At 44.2% G+C, this 23299-nt stretch overlaps 1 protein-coding gene across 2 annotated transcripts; it reads right to left on the bottom strand.

Annotated features, from left to right (window-relative positions):
• Window positions 1-4656: 4656 nt before the first annotated feature.
• tmprss4a (transmembrane serine protease 4a) lies at window positions 4657-22992 on the bottom strand. Of its 2 annotated transcripts, none has more exons than XM_020507661.2 (13): window positions 22599-22992; window positions 12556-12610; window positions 12257-12400; window positions 11791-11943; window positions 11156-11282; window positions 10890-11012; window positions 9840-9883; window positions 7517-7679; window positions 7022-7188; window positions 6524-6619; window positions 6232-6374; window positions 5871-6020; window positions 4657-5704 (listed from the first exon to the last, which is right to left on the bottom strand). In XM_020507661.2, the coding sequence occupies exons 3-13, from the start codon at window positions 12366-12368 to the stop codon at window positions 5693-5695; spliced, it is 1290 nt and encodes a 429-aa protein (XP_020363250.1). In that variant the 5' UTR covers window positions 12369-12400; window positions 12556-12610; window positions 22599-22992; the 3' UTR covers window positions 4657-5692. The 2 variants fall into 2 exon arrangements, with proteins under 2 accessions (XP_020363250.1, XP_020363249.1); XM_020507660.2 differs by lacking the exon at window positions 22599-22992 and adding an exon at window positions 18748-19267.
• Between the last annotated feature and the right edge of the window lie 307 nt (window positions 22993-23299).

Genomic DNA, 23299 nt, shown 5'->3' on the forward strand with positions numbered 1-23299 from the left:
TATTCCATTCCAGTCATTACAATGAGCCCGTCCTCCTATAGCTCCTCCCACCAGCCTCCTCACATTTTAAAATCACATTTTAAGACTTTGTGGTTTGGCCAGAAGTGACCACCCTGCAGAACTGCCTCCAGGACAAGATTCATCCCAATAAATGCCAACCTGCATTAAAAACACAAACACACAGTAACTCCCATACTGTCAAGTTTTACTAACTGCCATTTTGTATATCTATAACAGCTATATAATATATAATATATAATATTCTGACCATCTCTTCAGCTCTTTTGATTAAGAGCCATATTTAAGGTTGCCAATGGAGATTCTTTATACTCTCTGCAAACCTTTTACAGGGAGCAAACAGCTTCCCTCCTTTAACTATAAGGAACGTTTACAGTCCATTTTTGATGCAGAACAAATTTCATACAGTGTCAATTGTGCCTATTCCGTAGGATACACAGTAACTGAAAGATGTTTGCCACAATTCTCAACGATACAGTTACTGAGGTCAAGGCTCTTCATTAGATCTGCATACTGAACACAAATGCTGTTCAGAAGCTTCGGAAGGCAAAGCAGTGGCCTGGTCATGAGGACAATGTCACTGCGGAGGAAAAGGAGAAGAGGAAGAAGGGAGTCATTGGAGTGTATGTTAGATCCAGCCCAGAAATGTTTTGAGTCATTTTTGCATTAGATGAAGCACAGGTGCCTGTTTTCACTGCCTGCTCCCTTCGCTTTTCGGGAGCCTCAAAACCGCTGTGAAAAACACACAAAAAAACATATATATATGACAATGAATTCAAGTTTATGATGCCGCTTCTAACAAATAACAAATGCATTTTTTTCGCATGTGAATGTTGCTTATATATGAAACACATCCATACCCCGGGAAAGACTGCTGTCTAGTGTGCTGTCATCACCTGGCCTGTATGTATAGTGAATCTGTAGGCTACTTCATTCACATCCACTTCACCCCCATAGGACTAACATGCTAATGAGGCCAATGGCCTAATACAGGACAATGCCCCACGACTTCAACAGTGCAAAACATTGTATTGATGACTCTGATGCCAAATACCAAGCAGGCTCATCATCAATACCCCTTGACCTTGTGTCCCGTCCCGTATTCAAATCACCATATGAACCAAAATCCCCACTACTAATGTGCATGATTCTTTTATGAATACCCACTGTTGTTGGTTGTTCCCCCAGAAATAGAGACAGCTGTGGGCGTCGGGATTTGAGCTACGGACGGCAATGGCTCAAGTAGCACAAAGCTCCATTGTCACTCAATCCAAGCATTCCCCTTAGGACTCTGTCCCCTCAAGAATGAATGTCATCTTGCCTCGTTAATGAAAATCATGCAATTCTCAGAGCGATAATAGTCCACGACAAAACCAGGGCAAAGCCATAACATATCTGTTTAAATGCATTTATTTCCAACCTGTTTCGAAGGCAAATGTGTTATTAGTTTGTCCACATTTGGGTCAAATTCAGAGGTGCCACTTGCAATGACGGCCACACCTCTATACATCTACGTGAGCATGAAGTACCATTGTAGTTGCAGAGCTAGGACTATACATGAATGTCCACTTCGTAGGGTTTACTCATCTGAGATGGAAATGTAAATAGGCCCCTCCATCTCCTCTCCACACCTTCTCCTCACCCTGAGATCATACAATGTGCAGGGGTTTTAGGGAGAGGGTGGTGCTGTAGACCTAGGAGGAGGGGCATTGTAGGCACTTTACTAACATAGGGTATCATTATCGACGTCTGGAATGTGGTGGACGTGAGGAATAGAGAGAGGTGTGCTAGGAGACTTTGCCGGTAGGGTTGACGGTTGCGCAGGGTTGACTGTAACCAGATTGTGTGTGGTGATAGCGAGATAACGGGTTTGAGATGGACAACTGGTATGTCGGGGCGTAATCCGTTCTCGAACCTCCCTCCTTCTATTCCCTCACCGTGTTGAGGTTGGCACCTTAGGAAAGGTCTTCCTTATCACCTGACCTGCAGTACCTTTTTTCCTTATGTTACCACAAGGGGCCCCGGTGACGTGGAGAGCCAGGGAACGCTGTCAGGCAGAGCACTGCCGTACCCATATCCCACGGATGAGTTGATGGATGCACTAGTGGCACTGGACCTACGACTGCCAAGTAATGTCGTAGCTTTAGAGAGGCAGCAGACGGGATACAGCAACGACATTTCCGTGGGTCCTTGCAGAATCACGTATCACCTTGTTCACTACTTACCCGTCACCGTGGTTTCCATATTTCACTCGTACTTACCTATGTTTAATGGGCGCAGCGAGGTTGACAACTTGAATTTGCTATTGTGGTCGCGAGACAGCTCGTGAATCCGCTCATGGATCTAGGATATTGGGTAAGGTGGTGCGCTGTCTGTTCTATGCATGGATGTACCAACTGTTTGTGATTATGTGGTCCATGGTGGCTCTTCTGTCCATTGTGCTACCCCGTAGAAAGCCAGAAACACGCAGTCGTGCGCGTGCGCACGCGCACACACACACACACACACACACACACACACACACACACACACACACACACACACACACACACACACACACACACACACACACACACACACACACACACACACACACACACTTGGTTCCATGTGAAGTCAGTGAACCGTTACTCCTTTGACCTTGGAGAAAAAGCACCAAAGCCTGCCTCTTGGGAGAAAAGCAATACTGTTCAGTTGATCCTTGTCTGTCAGTGTCTTTGTATTATAAAGCCTCTGTTGGTGTATTCAGAACGATCGTGTCGATGAAGAACAATGATCCATAAGGCTAGTTACTGCGTTTGTATCTTGTTTTCAGCAGATTCATTTTCCCTTCCGTAACTTCAATCAGATCTGAGAATGTCCAAAAGAATACCATCGGTATTTCATGTCTTGTGTGTTACTAAGTACGGAGTTATCGTTCACTGTTTCAGTATCTCTAGAAGAACACCTGTCTGTTCAAGCCCCTCAGTATGTTCAGTTCCGCAAGCTCTTCGCTCGACTAGCCATGTCTGAGCTGCGATCCACAAGCTCTGAGCTCGACTGTGTTTGCCTGAGCTGCGGGGCGCAGCAGTGAGCACGCCCAGTGTAGTGCTGCTCTAGAGGCAGTCGCATAGCCGCAGTGATGCATTGTGGATCGCATGTTATGGATGGACTTAAAGCTGCGATCAGCTCAAGTCTGCATGGAACCGTGGCAGATCCACACGACTCACCCTGGGAGCCAACGTCTCAGGCAGCACAGACTAACAGCATGGCTGGTAGTATTATGAGTACTGTTATAGCACAGTCTTATTAAGCCCCATTTGATGCACTCAAACTTGCACAACCTTGAAAATTCAACAAATGACGTTATGTGAATGTTCTGCAGCTCAAAAAAAGAACACTCCAAGTTTCTAACAAAGCATTGTAGATTACATTGCCACAGGGTATATTTATCCAATATAAAGATTGACAATGGCAGTCAGGGGACAGAAATAGATATATATCCACTCAGTCCTAACATTGTCTGCTTCGTATACAGTAGATGTAAAAGTCGTCTGATTTGATACTAATACGGGTCTCCTGCGGCCCACTGCCGGAGCGACTCCTACTCACACTGCCAGGCCAAGAGTTTGTGAAGTCTGCTCTCTGCTTCCCACATTCCAGTGCAGAGACCACCCACTGTTCCAACCTGCAGTATGCTGTACAGAACAGTACAGGTCCCCTGGCCAAACTGCATTCTAAAACTCCTTTTCTATAGGCTCAGTTGTGCGCTGTTTTAGCCCACCAAGGCCAAGTGAAACAAACAAGCCAAAAAAAAGTATATATTTGAATCCTTATTACAATGGGTGTGCATGTGCATTTGTAGCCAACTCAAGCTACCCACAGCACAGTTTACTCTATATTTAAATAGATGTGACTTTTACTCTGAGCTCACAGGTAGCCAGGTTACTGCTTGTTAGAATCACAACACACACCTATAGGTGTTTTTACCCATCATCCTCTACTCCAAGGAGCTGTCCAGGGTTCTGAGGAGGGGCTGTTTTCACTCCCTCACTGGCCACACCCACGGCGTTTACTGCCTGTGGGTAGTAGTCGCCACACGGCTAGGCTTGAATGGACTCAAGTGGCAATATCATCCTGACTGATGACTAAGTGCACTACACTTGCTATTTGTTGTTGGGGTTAAACGAGTGCTGTACTTCCATAATGTCTTGCTAAATTGTAACGACCACTGTCAAGCCCAAGCTGAGTATGAGGGCTATAATGTGGCTCGTGCTGAAGAAAACAGCTCGCCCTCTTACCCACCAAAACATACTCACCCACTTACTGTGAGGCAGTCCATGACTGACCCAACTCAACTCCCTCGGTCTCCAACAAGACGCTTCGTTGAACTATAAAGTGAATGTGCAACTCCCCTTAATATGTCTCTGTAGTAATGTCCCACATTCTCCCCTCTCATAACTATGCACCTCAATCGTTTTTTTCCTCTCTGGATTGTAGAAAACAAGTACATATATATATATATGAAATAAAAGTTTGCATAAAAGGAGTTATTGTCGTATTTGTGTCTGTCTGTTGCAGAGGCTGTGGAGTAACTTTACTGTCACTACTGTCTTGTAACATTCCCATATAGCCAACTGGATGACTCAGGCTTACACGTCATGAATAGAGGGTTTAATCATTACAGTCACATACTTCCGAGACATCCAATTCCTCAAAGTTCATCCCAATCTGATCATTTATTTAACACAGGCATCCCTTTATAAAACATACCAACAACATGTGCAATACAGACATTCTGATCTGACACAGACAACAACCTCTGCGTCGTAATACAATATGTACAGCTATACAAAGAAAGGAAATGTCCACAATGTCAACAACAACAACAAAAAACACGTCATTAATCAGAACCTTGCAAATGTGCATATTGTAGGGATTATTCCAATTGCACACTGGAAGTCTATTGGCAGACCGTGAATAGGTCTGACCACCTGAAAGTGCACAAGTGAATCCATGATGGGATTTACAGCACGGTATTTCGATGAGACTAATGACCCCTCCATTGACATATACTATGAAGAGAGGTTCACGTCACGTCACAGCACCCATACTCATTTAACATTTGGTAGAAATGCACATTTTCAACTGCATGGCACATATACAGTTGACAAAGAAAGACGGCAGAGGCACTTGGTGATAGTCCTGTCTCAAGTGCTCAGCCATGTGAAAAGCCCAGGCTTCGTCCCAAATGGACCCCTATTCCCTTGACAGTGCACCACTTTCACCCGAGTGTTCTGCTCAAAAGTCGTGCACTTTAAAAGAGAATAGGGTGCCGTTTGGGATGCGGAACCCAGACCGACTGTCGCCTTAAGCGACCGTTTTACACTGCCACGTCAGTGGTCCCTGAGATACCTAAAAAAAAATGGCACAAGTCACTCCGTGAATAACCTGCTATAGTAAAGAAGGAGTGTAGTGTGTGTCCGTGTGTGTTTGCGTCCGTGCGCTTTTGTGCCTATCTGAGTGTGCGGGCATGTGTGTGCGTGTTGGTTTGAGTTATGTATTGTTGTAGGGGTTTTAAAATTGCACTTTGAAGAGGATTCCTCTTCTTATTCCCATGACAGAGCTCTACGTAGATCCGCTGAAAAATCGGGTAGCCCAACGCGATAGAGCCTCTTGGTATTGGTTTGAGGCTTCAGGGGTTTTTCTAAAAGAATAAAGTACACATGGTCAAACCATTACATTGTGTAAAACACACTATCAGGGCAGCAGCATACCTCATCTAGACTTTACATAGAACAAAGTGCAAAGAAACACGATTGAAATGCACTAGCTCCTTGCCTCTCCTGTGTGGGACAGACATATATACATACCTCCATGATAGTGTGGATCCAGTTGAGCATATCGTCCACGTTACAGTAGACCCCTGGTCGACCCTCTCTGGCACAGCCGATCCCCCAGCTCACCACCCCCACCAGCTGCCATTGTTCTGACAGGTACACAAGAGGACCACCACTGTCTCCCTACAACACATGACCCAACAATGGCATTAGGTACACCAGAATTACGCACTATACACATATGGCAACTGCCAAAGTTGAGGGTGGACACTCGATAGAGTGTCATAAGGTGTTCCCGTTTGGTTTTCTTACAGGACTGGTGAACGTATTCACGCCCAAAATATATCTTAGTTTCTCTTCTGTTTTTCCTCAAAGCGAACATTCCACTTCGTACCTGACATGCGTCCACTTTGCCCTTCAGGTATCCAGCGCAAAGCATCCTGGGAGTAATTGAGGAACCGTAGACAGTGGGACTGGAGCACTGAGCGCTGTCTATAAGGGGAAGGGTAGCCTTCTGGAGGACAGGAGACACTTTACCTGAGAGAGAAAAGGTGACAGAGGGATGAGAAGGAGAAGAGGAGAAAGTGACTACTAACATTCTGTGGGAATCACTTGGAGCATGTGTGCTTGTTGGATAGAGATGAAGAGGGTGATAGAAAGGAAAGTTTTGTTTGCTCTGTGCTCACCCTTCTCCTCCAGGTAGCCCCAGCCGGTCACCGTCATAGTGTCTCCTGCCTTCAGTCCCAGGTTCTTAGGGGGCAAACACACGGGCCGACGAGAGTCTGGTGGAGGAAACAGAACTTTAACGACATAAATCAATCACAGTCTACTCTCATTACAGTCTAAATATACAGTATTTCCCTAGAGGGATGTCCCATGCTGCAAGACTCATTGATATTGACAGTTTGATAAATTGGCCACTAGAGGTCAGAATCTACCATGAATGCATTCTCTCTTCCTGGAATCAAACTGCTTTTACAAGTAGATATTTCCATGTCATTATGTAGTGTTTTAGCATTCATTTTTGAGAGTGCTGGGAAATGTTCTTTGTGTTAAGTCAATTCAAAACAAGAATAGGTGGATGTGGGGCTTTTGTTATGTCTAGCCTTTGAGAAACCGGGAACTGTCCAGCAAATTCAGTACCACAGTCGTTGCTAAAATGTCACGTTGGGGAAGTGACATACTTCCTACAGTGATGGGTTTGGTCAGCCTCATCATGGCCAGGTCGTAGTCGTTGCGGGCTGCGTTGTATTGTCCGTTCAGTATGATCCTGTCGACATATGAGCCTCCCAGGGTGCCCATGTAAGTCCTCCCAGACACCACCTGCCAGCGACTCAGCTCTTTCTTACTACTGTAGGACCAAGAGAGGGAAGAGGTACAGGGGTTAACAGCAGGACCTCTGTCTCTAGATGCTTAAGCATAGTATACGATTGCTTACTTTAGGGGAGTTTCCACATTGGATGGTCAGAGTTCAATCGCACACATTCTAGGGTGTATGTGATTTTAAATTTTTGTAATTTAGCAGACAGCAATTAGGGTTAAGTGCCTTGCTCAAGGGCACAACGTATTTTTCACCTAGTTGGGCTCAGGGATTCAAACCAGCAGCTTTCCGGTTACTGGCCCAACTCTCTTTACCGCTAGGCTACCTGGCACCCTATTGGGTGTCCAGTGGTACTGACCCAGAGAAGCAGTGCGCTGCTGTGACGACCCAGCGCGGTGAGACCAGTGACCCTCCACAGGTGTGTTGTCCGTTCTGCTGCAGGCTCACCTGCCACGGCCACTCTTCTATAGATGCATCCACACCCCCCACGATACGGTCCGATCTCCCCCGCTCTCCACAGTCTGACACACACACAGGGGAAAGACAGTTTAGTAAAGTACAGAAGTTGCCTTGTACGCGAAGGTAGTTTGACGAGAAAATATAGAATTGGCAGTGGGGTAAAACGCAAATTAGAACTTGGGCAGTTAGCGTTGCTACCTGTTAGTTAAGTAACACACTCAATCTAGCACGGACCCTTTACAAAGTGGCTTGTTGCTTGGATCCTGTCATGTTTGCCTGCACTCTCCATCACTGTCGGAGATGGAGATTGTAGTCCGAACATATCTGTCTGTCTCTGTGTGTCAGTCTTTCTGTTGCTATCTCTTGTATAACTCAATTCCTAGAGAACTTGGATGATGAATATCACTCAAGTCTTTTACCAATGATCAGTCGGGGGGAAAGAGTGGGGGAGTCCAGTAGAGTGGGAGAGGAAGGTGACATAAAGTGCATTCGGAAAGTAATCAGACCCCTTGACTTTTTCCACATTTTGTTAGGTTAAATTGTTTATTTTCCTTATCAATCTACACACAATATCCCATAATGACAAAGCAAAAACTGTTTGTTTTTTTACAAATGTATAACAAATAAAAAACAGAAATGTCACATTTACAGAAGTATTCAGCCCCTTTACGCAGTACTTTGTTGAAACACCATTGGCAGCGATTACAGCCTCGAGTCTTCTTGGGTATGACGCTACAAGCTTGGTACGCCTGTATTTGGGGAGTTTCTCCCATTCTTCACTGCATATTCTCTCAAACTCTGTCAGATAAGATGGGGAGAATTGCTGCACAAATATTTTCAGGACTTTCCAGAGATGTTTGATCGGGTTCAAGTCCGGGCTCTGGCTTGGCCACTCAAGGGCATTCAGAGACTTGTCCTGAAGCCACTCTTGCGTTGTCTTGACAGTGTGCTTAGGGTTGTTGTCCTGTTGGACGGTGAACCTTCGCCCCAGTCTGAGGTCCTGAGAACTCAGATTTTCATCAAAGATCTCTCTGTATTTTGCTGCGTTCATCTTTTCCTCAATCCTGACTAGTCTCCCGGTCCCCGCAGCTAAAAAACATCCCCACAGTATGATGCTGCCACTGCCATGCTTGACTGTAGGAATGGTGCCAGGTTTCTTCCAGAAGTGTCGCTTGGCAATCAGTCCAAAGAGTTCTATCTTGGTTTCATCAGACCAGAGAATTGTTTTTCCATGGTCTGAGAGTCCTTCAGGTGCCTTCTGGTAAACTCCAAGAGGGCTATGATGGTCCTTTTACTGAGGAGTGGCTTCTATCTGGTCACTCTACCATAAAGGCCTGATTGGTGAAGTGCTGCAGAGATGGTAGAACCTTCCAGTAGGACAACAATCTCCACAGAGGAACTCTGGAGCTCTGTTAGAGTGACAATCGGCTTCTTGGTGATCTCTCTGACCAATGCCCTTCTCCCCTGATGTCTCAGTTTGTCCAGGCAGTCAGCTCCAGGAAGAGTGTTGGTGGTTCCAATTTTATTCCATTTAAGAATGATGGAGCCAACTGTGTTCCTGGGGACCTTCAATGATGCAGACATTTTTTGGTACCCTTCACCCAGATCTGTGCCTCGACACAATCCTGTCTCGGAGCTCTACGGATAATTCATTCAACCTTGTGGCTTGGTTTTTGCTCAGAAATGTACTGTCAACTGTGGGACCTTATATAGACAGGTGTGTGTCTTTCCAAATCATGTCCAATCTATTGGATTTACCACAGGTGAAACAGGATGCACCTGAAGGCTCTGAATACTTATGTAAATAAGGGATTTGTTTTTTATTTTTAATAAATGTGCAAAAATGTCTACAAACCTGTTTTCACTTTGTCGTTATGGAGTATTGTGTATAGATTGTCGAGGAATTATTTTATTCAATCCATTTCAGAATACTGTTGTAACGCAGGGGTGGTCAACTCCACTCCTCGAGGGCCTGAGAGGTGTCACTTTTTCTCCATCCCTAGCAAACACAGCCGATTAATCAAATTGCATTCTAAACTGAAGCTCATGATTTGGTGATTATTGGAGTCAGGTGTGTGAGCTGGGGCAAAACTGTGACGCCAATTAGGCCCTCGAGGACAGGGATTGCCCACCCTTGCTGTAACGTGACATCAAGTCAAGGGGTCTGACTACTTTCCGAATGCACTGCAGTGTGAGGATGGGCATCAGAGGCAGAGGCTTACCGGAGCAGGTCAGGGAGATCACGGATCCTGAGTTACACACCTGGCTGGAATCAAACAGAGAGGGGAATTCAACACACAGTACATACACACATCCCATGTGGTGTGCATAGAAAACACATTCAAAGCGCGATTACCAAACATCATAGGTCGACATTGAGACAGATTCCAGAGTTAATCTTCAGTGTTGGTTTAGTGTCAGTCAGACATCACATACTCGTACTTATTGTTTCCTCTAATTACGGAAACAAGGACGGGGAAAGAACAGAAACTCCTAAATGGTTTGTGTCAGAAAAACAGAGAGCATTGCACAGTCAGAAACACACAGAGAGAGAGAGAGAGAGAGAGAGAGAGAGAGATGACTGTAACGTGTACGCTGGGAGTTGGAGAGGGAGTATGCGTAACAATGACTCAGTTGTACGCGTCACAAGTAGAGAGAGAGACAAGAAAAGGAAGCAGAAGAAAAGAAAAAAAGAGGACCTGATTTTCCAGTTCCTTTTGGCTGTTTTAGAGTAAACAGACATGGTGGTTGTCATACCAATCTGTCTTGAGTGGCATTCATGCCTTCTATTTGGCATGTCACAACTGCCTGAGCCTAACTAGCCATCTTACTACAAACAGTGACAGGGGGATGGGCATGAACCAACAGAAACACTGCATAGTGAACAGTGTAACAGTGATGCAGGCATAGCTGCATGGTCAATATAGACATTGACTTTTATTCAACTTTTATTTTACAAGGCAGTTCAATAAAGAACAAATGACTGTTTACAATTATGGCCTGGCGAAAATAAGACAAGTACCATAAGAGAAGTACAGACAGAAGTACCCAAAGTGGGGAACATTCATTTAGACCGGTTTCAATTCTCCATTTATTAAGATAATTATCCAACCGTATTTGATACCAAGGAACTGTGTATATTTTTACTGATTCCGTTCTCCTTTCTGTTGAAACTAAATCTCACAGCTGGAAAGTGTCCGAGTGAGCGTCAGAACACAGTAGAGTCACACCACGGTAACAGGCTCAATTACCACCCGGCTTCTAATGCTTACCGGTCAATGACAGTCTGGTAAATGGGCGTGGTTTCGGCTGCGACCCTGACCCCTGAAAACGGTCCTGTCTTCAGCAGGGACGAGGACAAGTTCCTCACTGAGATGGTACTACTGACGGGTTTACTGTGGGAACAAGTGGAGACGGAGAGACATTTTAAAGACATTTAAGAGAAACTGAATATGTTAAGGAGGAAACTGTAGCTAAGCTGCTAGGTGAGCAGTGAGTGAGTGAGTGAGTGCGTGAGTGAGGTTAGGAGGAGACCCACTAGGTGTAGCCCAGCTGTTGACAGGCTTTCTCTGTGTGTTGCTGGGTCCAGTCCTCACTACACACACTCCTCCATCCTGTCCCGGCACTGTAGATCTGGAGAACACTCTGCTCAGAGACCAGACGCACTGCACAGAGAAATGGAGAGAGGGAGAGAGAGAGAGACAGAGAGAGAGAGACAAAGAGAGAGAGTGAGACACAGTGAGAGAGAGAGAGAGAGAGAGAGAGAGAGAGAGAGAGAGAGAGAGAGAGAGACAGAGAGAGAGAGAGAGACAAAGAGACAGAGAGAGAGAGAGAGACAAAGAGAGAGACAAAGAGAGAGAGAGAGAGAGAGACAAAGAGAGAGAGAGAGAGAGAGACAAAGAGAGAGACAAAGAGATAGAGAATGTGAGTGAGTGAGTGAGTGAGTGAGTGAGTGAGTGAGTGAGTGAGTGAGTGAGTGAGTGAGTGAGTGAGTGAGTGAGTGAGTGAGTGAGTGAGTGAGAGAGTATAAGAATGAGAGGAAACATATAGAAGTGACACAGAGACAGATGTATAAAGATGTATAGATGGAGTGGTGTGTGTGAGTACCTGTCCGTGTGTGTGTGTACATGTATGCATGCTTGTGTGTTTGTGCATGTGTGTGTGTGTGTTTACCTGGAAAGGTAGTGTTGACCGTCATGTTGGTCACACAGGTGAGCTCGTCCTCTCCTCCTGAACAGTCCGCCATCCCATTACACGCTTTGTCCAGGGGAATGAACTTCACCGACCGGGAGCAGAAGAAGTACTTACTGTTGATCAGCTGTGCGACTGGGGACAGAATGGAAGGGGGGGGGGGTGAAAGGAGGAGAGAGTACAGAAGAAGAAGACAGATACAGGTTCTTGAAATAATATGGTTTGGCGACTGAAATGAAACATTCACGCTACGGTTTGATTGTGAATCATTGAGCATTTGCACAGAGGGGGTAAAGTACTGTCTTGTGTTAGCAAAGGTTGGGAGAGGCACCCTATTCCCTACTACTTTTGACTGCGCTACTCTTGATCCCTATGGGCGCTGTGCACTACGTAGGGAACAGGGTGTCGTTTGGGATGCAGTTATGATAGGTGTTGAAGCTGGACTCACTGAAGTATCCAGCCGTGACCAGGATCCCCAGCACTACCAGTACCATCAACACGGTGATCAGGACCCTCTTCCTGGACGAGGACTTCCCTTTCTGGGAGTTCGGCGCCGTCATGAGTTTTCTTTTCCGACCAGGCCGCACTACAACTGAGAGAGAGGAAGATAGCTACAAAATGCTGATTGCTCTATTTCAAACATAGACACGTGCAACTAAAGCATAATTGGACAGTATGACATTGCATAGTATTCAGTACTTGTGCAATATTATTTCAAAATGTATCAATTCCACAACAATGGCTTACCTTGTTGTCTAGGATTTAATGGTCTATTGCTTTCTTCAGCGAGCCAGGTGTCAGTCTGGAGAGAGAGAGAGAGAGAGAGAGAGGACAGTGAATGAGACAAAGGGAATCTCACTGTGCAGAATGTGTGTACAAGTGTGAGGTTCTAGGGTCGAGAGAAGGTTGAGGCATGACAGATTGGATCAGGAGCACACACACGAAACACAGTGTGCCTCCCATCACAAGGTTGTGTTTGACTGTCACTCCTAGTGCTGTGGGCACAATTCCAAGGCCCGGTCCGACACAGAGACAGAGACAGTCATATGACACAGGTTCAGGTGTGACTCTCTGCTCTTTGTGCAGTTGCTTTACGCTGTTCGATTCCACTCCATTTAAGGACAATAGATCTTAAATGGTGGAGCATGTTACATACACACAGTAATATAATGAGTCAAGCTATAGATTACTTAATTCAAGTTATGTAATTGACAGCTCTGCCCCGGCTTTACCGTTCTCTAAATGACATTGTGTTCATGATTATAGAATTGTTCAGTTGTAGAGCAACGCAAGTACCTGCCATCATAGCTGTCATGAGTCATAAGTCATTACCCCGGTGGATGAAACCTGCTGACTGGTGAAACAACCTTCACGACCGTGAAAACAACAACATCCCAAAGTACCAATGACAGGCCTCTCAAGCAGTCTGTTAGGTATCTACAGTACTGGCTGTTTAGTCAGATCTCTCCAACTGGCGGCACAAATACTGTACAAATCTGTCACCAGACTAATACACTATGTGTAAAATCTACGGTCTGTCACCTGGTCCTTCCTGACACGCTGAGCAACAGCGAACCCAAGTCCTGCTGAGACTGAGGCTGTCCTAATATGGGCGTCCCCCCCCTCCCCCATACAATACGCCATCCCGCAGATATGGAGGGTCATACTGACGGAGGGACAAGGAAAGCGGTTGCTATAGCGAGGGACAGGGCTCTTAGTGGCTGGGTAAACTCAGTGCTTACCTGCTGCTGGTCTTCTGTATTTACAGTTCTGTGCTTTTGTTTACAGATTATACCATTAAACCCCAAATCCCAAAATACTTATTTTAGTTTTTTTATTGGTACAGTGGCTTGTGAAAGTATTCACCCCCTTGGCATTTTTCTTGTTTTGTTGCCTTACAACCTGGAATTAAAATAGATTTTTGGGAGGGTTGTATCATTTGATTTACACAACATGCCTACTACCACTTGCAGATGCAAAATAATTTTTTTTGTGCGAAACAAACAAGAAATAAGACAAAAACAAACAGAAAACTTGAGCGTGCATAACTATTCACTCCCCCAATGTCAATACTTTGTAGAGCCGCCTTTTGCAGCGATTACAGCTGCAAGTCTCTATAAGGCATGTCTCTATAAGCTTGGCACATCTAGCCACTGGGATTTTTGCCCATTCTTCAAGGCAATACTGCTCCAGCTCCTTCAAGTTGGATGAGTTCTGTTGGTGTACAGCAATCTTTAAGTCATACCACAGATTCTCAATAGGATTGAGGTCTGTGTTTTGACTAAGCCAGTCCGTCTCGGACATTTAAATGTTTCCCCTTAAACTGCTTGAGTGTTGCTTTAGCAGTATTCTTATTGTCATTGTCCTGCTGGAAAGGTGAACCTCCGTCCCAGTCTCAAATCTCTGGAAGACTGAAACTGAATTTCCCTGTATTTAGCGCCATTCATCATTCCTTCAATTCTGACCAGTTTCCCAGTCCCTGCCAATGAAAAACATCCCAACAACATGCTTCACTATGGGGATGGTATTCTCGGGGTGATGAGAGTTGTTGGGTTTTTCGCCAGACATAGTGTTTTCCTTGATGGCTAAAAAGCTCACTTTTAGTCTCATCTGACCAGAGTACTGTCTTCCATATACATGCCTTTGGCGAACACCAAACATGTTTGCTTATTTTTTTCTGGTCACTCTTCTGTAAAGCCCAGCTCTGTGGAGTGTATGGCTTAAAGTGGTCCTATGGAAAGATACTCCAATCTCTGCTGTGGAGCTTTGCAGCTCCTTTAGGGTTATCTTTGGTCTCTTTGTTGCCTCGCTGATTAATGCCCTCCTTGACTGGTCCATGAGTTTTGGTGGGTGGCCCTCTCTTGGAAGGTTTGTTGTGATGCCCTATTCTTTCCATTTTTTAAATCATGGATTTAATGGTGCTCTATGGGATGTTCAAAGTTTCAGATATTGTTTTATAACCCAACCCAACCCTGATCTGTACTTCTCCACAACTTTGTCCCTGACCCGTTTCGAGAGCTCCTTGGTCTTCATGGTGCCGCTTGCTTGGTGGTGCCCCTTGCTTAGTATTGTTGCAGACTATGGGGCCTTTCATAACAGGTGTATATATATATATATATATATATATATATATATATATATATATATATATATATATATATATATATTACACTGAGATCATGTGACACTTAGATTGAACATAGGTGGACTTTATTTAACTAATTATGTGACTACTGAAGGTAAATGGTTGCACCAGTTCTTATTTAGGGGCTTCATAGCAAAGGGGGTGAATACATATGCATGCGCCACTTTTCCGTTTTACATTTTTTTTAGAAATTTTTTAAACACGTTTTTTTTTCTTCTCACAAATTTGGACTATTTTGTGTATGTCCATTCCATGAAATCCAAATAAAAGTACATTTAAATTACAGGCTGTAATGAAACAAACTTTAAAAAACGCCAAGGGAGGTGAACCCTTTTGTGTTGTATGTGTTGACATCAAGCAACATGGTAGTGAGCCATTCTCAAGTGGTATTAATATACAGCGTCCCCTATTTTCAGCAAAACAAAACAACCTCAACTTCGTTGAAAAAGAGAAGTCGGACATACATTGCGTTCAGAAACGTTACAGCCTTATTTGAAAATGGATACAATTGTTTTCCCCCCTTATCAATCTACACACCCATAATGACAAAGCAAAAACAGGTTTTTAGAAACGTTTGCCAATGTATTAAAAATAAAAACTGAAATATTACATTTACAACATAAGTATACAGACAGTTTACTCAGTACTTTGTTGAAACACCTTTGGCAATGAATGCAGTCTTGAGTCTTCTTGGGTATGACGCTACAAGCTTGCCACACCTGTATTTGGGGAGTTTCTCCCATTCGTCTCTGCAGACATACTCAAGCTATGTCAGGTTAGATGGGGAGTGTCGCTGCAAAGCTATTTTCAGGTCTCTCCAGAGATGTTTGATCGGGTTCTAGTCCGGGTTCTGGCTGGGCCACTCAAGGACATTCAGAGACTTGTCCAGAAGCCACTCCTGCGTTGTCTTGGCTGTGTGCTTAGGGTCATTGTCCTGTTGGAAAATGAACCTCCGCCCCAGTCTGAGGTCCTGTGAGCTTTGGACCAGGTTTTCATCAAAGATCCCTCTGTACTTTGCTCCGTTCATTTCTCTCTCGATCCTGACTAGTCTCCCAGTCCTGACCGCTAAAAAACATCCCCACAGCATGATGCTGCCACCACCATGCTTCACCATAGGGATGGTGCCAATTTTCCTCCAATCTTGATTTCATCACACCTGAGAATATTGATTCTCATGATCTGAGAGTCCTTTAGGTGCCTTCTGGCAAACTCCAAGCAGGCTGTCATGTGCCTTTAACCGAAGTGTGGCTTCCGTCTGGCCACTCTACCATAAAGGCCTGATTGGTGGAGTGCTGCAGATGGTTGTCCTACTGGAAGGTTCTCCCATCTCCACAGAGGAACTCTGGAGCTCTTTGATTGTGACCATCGCGTTCTTGGTCACTTCTCTGACCAAGGCCCTTCTCTCCCAATTTCTCAGTTTGGCCGGGTGGCCAGCTCCAGGAAGAGTCTTGTCGATTCCAAACATCATTTTAGAATGATGGAGGCCACTGTGTTCTTGGGGACTTTCAATGCTGCAGACATTTTTTGGTACCCTTAACCAGATCTGTGCCACGACACAATCCTGTCTCGGAGCTCTACGGACAATTCCTTTGACCACATGGCTTGGTTTTTGCTCTGGCATGCACTGTCAACTTTGGGACCTTATATAGACAGGTTTGTGCTTTTTCAAATCATGTCCAATCAATTGAATTGACCACAGGTGGACTCCAATCAAGTTGTAGAAACATCTCAAGGATGATGAATCAAAAAGGGAGGCACCTGAGCTCAATATAGAGTACCATAGCAAAAGGGTCTGAATACTTATGTAAGTAAGGTATTTCTGTTTTAAATGTATACATTTGCAAACATTTCTAAAAATGGGAGGGGCTATGTGTGTCAGAGAGGCGGACACACTGTACCTGACTGTAAGCGTCCAATGGCAAAGCCTCAAATGAAGTAACTGCTAGACATGGGTTTGCGTTCAATTTGCCTTGGAGTTCTTCCACATGTAACACAACAGTAAGACCAGAGATACACAAGTTTACCGAAAAAGCTCATTTCATATTGATATTTGATTCACATACTGTATAATCTTCCATTATGTAAACATTATTTGGACGGCTACAGGGTATGGTACCAGTCTTTCATTAAGGAAAAGTGTTACACGACAACGGCAGATAAGTGAAAGAGATCGCTCCCATACGATTAGCATTAAACACAACACGGGATTGCATGCCTGTGCACACGGACCGTATGGAAATGTTGATTTGAATGACACACTCACACGCACAGAGACGTGCGAGTGTGTCATTCAACATCTTTTATGATTTGCATGAGTCATAGAGACGCTGCTGGTTGGTGGAACTCTCCACGTAGATGTACTGTAAACACAAACGTATCTAGGTGAACATCAGCAGGCTGTGTGACCAGGAAATATGGTTACAAAGAGCGAGCAGAAAGGAGAGAAAGAGGTGGGAGAAGAGGAGGGTGAGCCAGTTCAACTTGACATGTGATTATACACATCTTTTGGAGCTGACAGCTGACTGCCCAGTACCAAACTCAACAGAAAAGCCTGCAAGGTTTCATCAAAGGTGACCAGCAATATACAGCGCATAGCAAACTATTGAAAACAGAGACTCCTAGTGATTTATAGACCACATATAAACTAGAGGTCACTAACTGCTGGCCCTTCTCCATTCATTTACTCAAATGTGCATCTTGAAGGATCGCCTACTTTGCAACACGATATCTAAAAGCACAACCGAAACCTGAAATCAGACAATCTGCTGTATGTCAATGATGACCTCATTGCAAGAATTCAATTTGACAAACAGTTGGCATACACTTACAAGGTGTGGTGGAATAAAATCCCAGAGAGAGAGAGAAATATGCAGAGCGAGACAGAGATAAAGAGAGAGAGAGAGAGAGAGAGAGAGAGAGAGAGAGAAAACGAGAGCGAGAGAGAGGATAAGTTAAATATATAGTGACATGTAGACAGATGTATGCAGGTGTACATGCTTGTGAGGGAGCAAGACAGAGGTGTGTTCAGGTAGTTTGGCCCATTTGGCCCATGCAGTAGACTAAACACTGGGACGAGACCCAGTTTGCATTTGAGGAAGCACCTAGGGAAGCAGAGCTGGTTTCACTGATAAAAATCACTTGGCATGTTTCACCTTGGCGTATTCAAAGCTGCGCTCTCTCTCCTTTGCGGATTGCATTTTAACGTGAGAGAGCAAGAAAGGCCTTTAGAGAAGTTACTTGTGAGTTTTAATCTACAGCAACAAACACACAGACACATTCATGCATACACACGCAAATACACACCAGTTCCGTACACGAACTGACCGCTGATCACTTAGTCTTTCTGGCACCAAGGCACATCGTCTTCCCTACGTAATGCTGCAGGCTGACCACAAACTACAGACGTGTAACAATCCCGAATCTACGTCTATTTCACACATATCGATCTCACAAGAATCTAGACATTGTCAGAACAGTTGCCTCAAAATGAGACTTTAAAACTTCAACATGGTAGTACTTTAAAATGCACTTGAGGATTGGTTTGCTTTGCAAGGGACTATTTGCATATATAACAATTGTTCGCTAAACACACGGACTGTACATTCATAGACAGGTACACATGGCCATGTCATCCCATATGTTTCGTTTTTCTCTAAAGTCTCACTCCTGTGAACCTGTAAACCACTACCGTACGAGTCCACAGTAAGAGCTGAGTGACAGGTGATCGATGCTACTCCACCGGCGATTGGCCTGATCCCCTATCTTCACAGACGGTGGTCTCCATCTCTACTCACACTCATGGTGCTGAAGTCCCCTCTCAGCTGGCCCAGACTCACAGGTCACAGAGGATGCACTGCCTTTCGGTCTCTGGAGCGAGTAGAACTCCCTTCGACAGACTCCCTTCGACAGAGTCTCCCTTCCCCTTCGTCTTGTGCCTCCTCTCCCTCTACCTCCACAGTTTTACCTCTCACAACTCTGTGCCGGTCCGTATGGTTATTCTCTCTTCCTTCTCTCTCTCTCTTTCTATCTTTCTCTCTCGCCCTCTCGAAACCCTGTTCTTTGTCCCTCAATTCACCGGCGGCGAAACTCGATCTGTCCTGCAGGCTGCCTAACTTGCCCTGCTGCTGTAAAAGTATGCTGCTGTATTAGCGACTGCCGGTGTGTTCCTGTGCGTATCCGTGCTGCTGAAATCCACAGGGATTTGTTGTGAGTGACCCAGCCCCATGCTCGCCAAACAACACCAAACCATTATCTGTAATAGGACACCTTATGCCCTCCTCTCTCTGCGTGTGTACTTCCTCTATCTCTCTCCTCACACAAACTAGCTCGACTGATCTGGTGGCGCTATCTCTCTCTTTTTCTGTTCCCCTATCTCTCGTCCATGAATGTATGAAATGCGCGGACACACGCAGACGGGCAAAGACGCACGCGCGCGTACACACGCGCATGCACACATTCAAACACAAGCACCTGGTGTGTGTAGTGAGTCTCCTTCAGGTCAGGGCGTGGGCCAGTTCTGTCCTGTTGTTTTGACTGAATAATTAGGAGTCTGTAGAATCAGTCGGAGTTCCAGTCCGACCGATGCTCTCTGAGCCAGAGGACATATGTCTCATAACCCAGGAATGCATACATGATCACAATCATATTTTGGGACGGAGACTGTTTTTTCTACTGTAACTTCCATTTGTTCAAAAAACCTTCTCACTCGGGGATTTGGCAATCGTATTGCCACAAAAGCTTGATATAATATCCCTCCACCCCTCAGGCTAAGTGTGGCACAGGGGTGACATTTCTGGAAATGTTTTAATTGTGTCACTGGAGTAAATAATCGGTCCGTTTCCTTCTGGGTTCTCAATGTTTCCTTCCTTCCAGTCAATGGTCAACAATAGGTCCATTTTCCTTTGATGTCAACTAACAGCTTGCATACTCGAAGTGATTCATAACCCAATAACTTACTTCACTGTGAGCCTGACTGTTTCATCATTGAACAATGCTAACAAATGAACTCTGACTTCAATACAGATCTGTGGTTTTGTGGTCATGCTACACAAAAGCATCAAGGAGTCATACCTATAAGGTTTACAATGTACCCAAGGGATCAACACAGTCAAAACCAGTCTATGTTCGTGCAAATTGCCTGGTTTACTTTTGCAGAACCTATGTGGTCTCGCGTTGTCCGAGAGGTTATGTGAGAGTGAGCAAGAGAGAGGGACAGTTAGAGAGAGAGAGAGAGAGAGAGAGAGAGAGAGAGAGAGAGAGAGAGAGAGAGAGAAAGAGAGAGAGAGAGAGAGAGAGACAGAGAGGGACAGTTAGAGAGAGAGACAAAGAGAGACAAAGAGAGACAAAGAGAGGACAGGATTAAAGAGAATGGTCCTCTGTTGAGAACAGAAGCTGATTGTAATCCACGATGACCCACGGTGTGACCCCTGGTCCTCTCATCACACTACTGTTTTCCAACTTCAGAACAAGGAAGTAATGCAAGTGCAGAGCTTTCTATTGGTTTTAAAGTTCGCCTCCGTTAAATGAGCCCCGCCGAACCCAAATATCTTCTGAATAAGACTTTCATATGTCAGCAATAGATAACAAAACGCTGTTCCATAGTACAGTACAATCGACGTGTCACCATGAACTGTTCATGTTATTGCCGCCCAACTGTGATTAAAAAAAAGTTCAGACACGGAAATAAAGAGTCTGGACGGAGGGAGACAGAGACTGTGAGTGAGGGATGCAGAGCGAGAGAGAGTGTGAATTTGTGAATTTGAAACGTCTCTACAGCAATGACAGTATCTGACAGTGTCAAACCAAAGATGATTTGACCGTCAAAAATACCCAGTCAACATATAGGAGCTATCCAAATCAAATTAGCTGCTTGTGAGTGTTCCTGACCAGTGGATATTTGCATAGCTAAATTACAACAGACACAATTTCCATGAGGTTGATTCATGGGATTTGGACGGCATTTTACAAGTACACTATGTATGCATAGTCTGTACAAAATTGTCTTGGATTGGTTAAATATTATCCAGACTGGCACTGCTGAACTAACGTTACCCTCAGGGCTCTATAGTTGTGTGGAGTGGTTTATTACGTTTGCTTTAGTGTCCCAATACCTAACCTTGAGTATCTCACAATCACTATATTTAAATCTTAGTGCAAGCTCAATCAAAATGGACATTGACCATCCTCTTACTGAATATCATTTTGATCAATGTTCTCTCCTGACCTGGCGTGGCTTCTGTTAAACAGACACACCAAACATCATGAGGTTCTACAGCCATTGTTCACTCTCAACACTGTCATTTAGAAATACAATAAAGCCTGCACAAGCAATGGTGCCCCCACATAATTGCATTACACTAAAATGCACAATAATGCACAGCCTGGCCTCATAGACTAGACGTAACATAGTAAATGTAAATCTGGGACACTCAAATTAGTATGATATGTTACGTTTGGTATGGTTACACGAGACAGAAGGTTACTTATTGCAAAAACAAAAGTAGGGTGGTTGGACGGGGTGAATGGGTAGGTGTATAAGTAAACATCTAACAACCCAAATGTTTTGTGTTCATCAAGGACAACTTGAGCATTTTAGCTAATTACCACTTTTAGCTACTTTGCAACTAACCCTTCCCCTAAAGCCTAACCTTAACAATTGAACCTAACTCCTAACCCTAACCTTAACCCTAACCTTAACATTAATCAGCCACACAAATTGGAATACGGAACATATCATACATTTTGTAAATTCGTAACGTTTATATGAATTGAAATTCATAAAATATTGAACGAATTGCAAATCGTAACGTATCATACGAATTGTAATTTGTAACATATCGTACCAAATGGATGTACCATACGAAACGTAACATATCACAATAATTGGAGTTTCCTGGATTTCATTTTACTATGTTACGTCAAGCCCTGAGTCCAGGTTGCAATACACAACAATACACAACACAACATGGCTTATTGAACCCCATAGAGTCTATTGACGTACCGGTGCATCAATCTAAGTAACATAATAAAAAAATCCCCATCAAAATCTGTCAGTTTACGTTAGAAATATCTGCAATCTGTGGCAGCCTTCTGCATTTGCATGGAACATTGCTGAGCTACAGCGGTGTTTGTCAGACCATGAGACATCCCAAAAATGTGTCTTCTCACAAAAAACATCTGTAGTGTCCGAACGTTTTGCCCTACAGATTATTATGTCCATTCTATGGAAAAGGGGGACTGTCAATAACACGACCCCCACAAGTGTGAAGGTAACCGGTACTATATTAAAAAAATTAATGGAAGTATGAAGGTAGTTATGTGCCTACCCCCCTTTATATATATATATATATATATATTTATATATGTCAGCCACTGTATATATATATATATTCCTGGGCTTTCTTATATTTCCTAAATATAGGACAGACACTTCAAGACCTTATTCCTCATTCCTCAGTCTTTTATGAATGTGCTATTCAACACATTTCTATGGGCTATATATTTCATAAAACATCTAATAAAATACGTTTTGATAAATATTTGCATACCTACAATTCAAAATCAAATAGCTCAATGATCTTGAAACAAGATGGTCATTCCACGGCTTAGAATCGTAAGAATTAAATGATCAAATTGTGTCACTTACATGAGGTTAACCAGATTACTATTGCCTGTCAGTCTTTCACCCTCGGTCCTAATCAGGTGGTCTCTGGTTGTTGGAGTCGGTGTTTGCCTGGTGGTCTTTAGGGTTCCACCTGGATCCTTGTAGTATGACTGCAGAGGTAGAAGTAAGGCTTTGAAGATGCTTGCACTTCTCCACACCTCCTCTGTCCCTTTGACTACAATGTTGAATATAAGGTTTTTACGTGCCAGAATCGACTCTCTCTTCCTGCTTCCTTCCCTCTCTCCTTGTTTGTGTTGCTCAAGCCTGCCTACCTAGGGAGAAACCTTCATTTTATGCGATCCCACCTCTCTCTCTCTGTTTAAAAAAAACCAAACATATTCAGACTCGTTTCTGGTCAGTGTGTTGTGTCCTCTCACTCTCACGTTACGCACCACCTCCTGTCTGAGTGCTTGGAGGTTTTGGATATAAGGAAGCAGTTCAGGGAAAATACTGCTCTGTGAGGAAGATTTCAAACGGAATTGGATCGATAACATTTCAAGTTGTCGAACATCGAGGTTAAAATAGATAACAGGCAGGTCATGCACGATGTTCATACTCTCTCTGTGAAGCTTTTTTTTCTTCGCCACCACAAGGTATCCCCTCTATGCACACCGGTGTAGGTGTATGTGTAGTAAACGGTCAGACCCCTACCCCCGATGCCAACACTATTGATCAGTAACTAT

Source organism: Oncorhynchus kisutch, linkage group LG18, assembly GCF_002021735.2.
Source record: "Oncorhynchus kisutch isolate 150728-3 linkage group LG18, Okis_V2, whole genome shotgun sequence".
Taxonomy (NCBI): Eukaryota; Metazoa; Chordata; class Actinopteri; order Salmoniformes; family Salmonidae; genus Oncorhynchus; species Oncorhynchus kisutch.

Coding starts and splice junctions, on each gene's coding strand:
- tmprss4a (XM_020507660.2), bottom strand. Junction 11,944..12,256: donor GGTCACGGCTGGATACTTCA/GTGAGTCCAGCT, acceptor TTCTGTCCCCAG/TCGCACAGCTGATCAACAGT. Junction 7,189..7,516: donor GCAGCGCACTGCTTCTCTGG/GTCAGTACCACT, acceptor TTGGTCCTACAG/TAGTAAGAAAGAGCTGAGTC.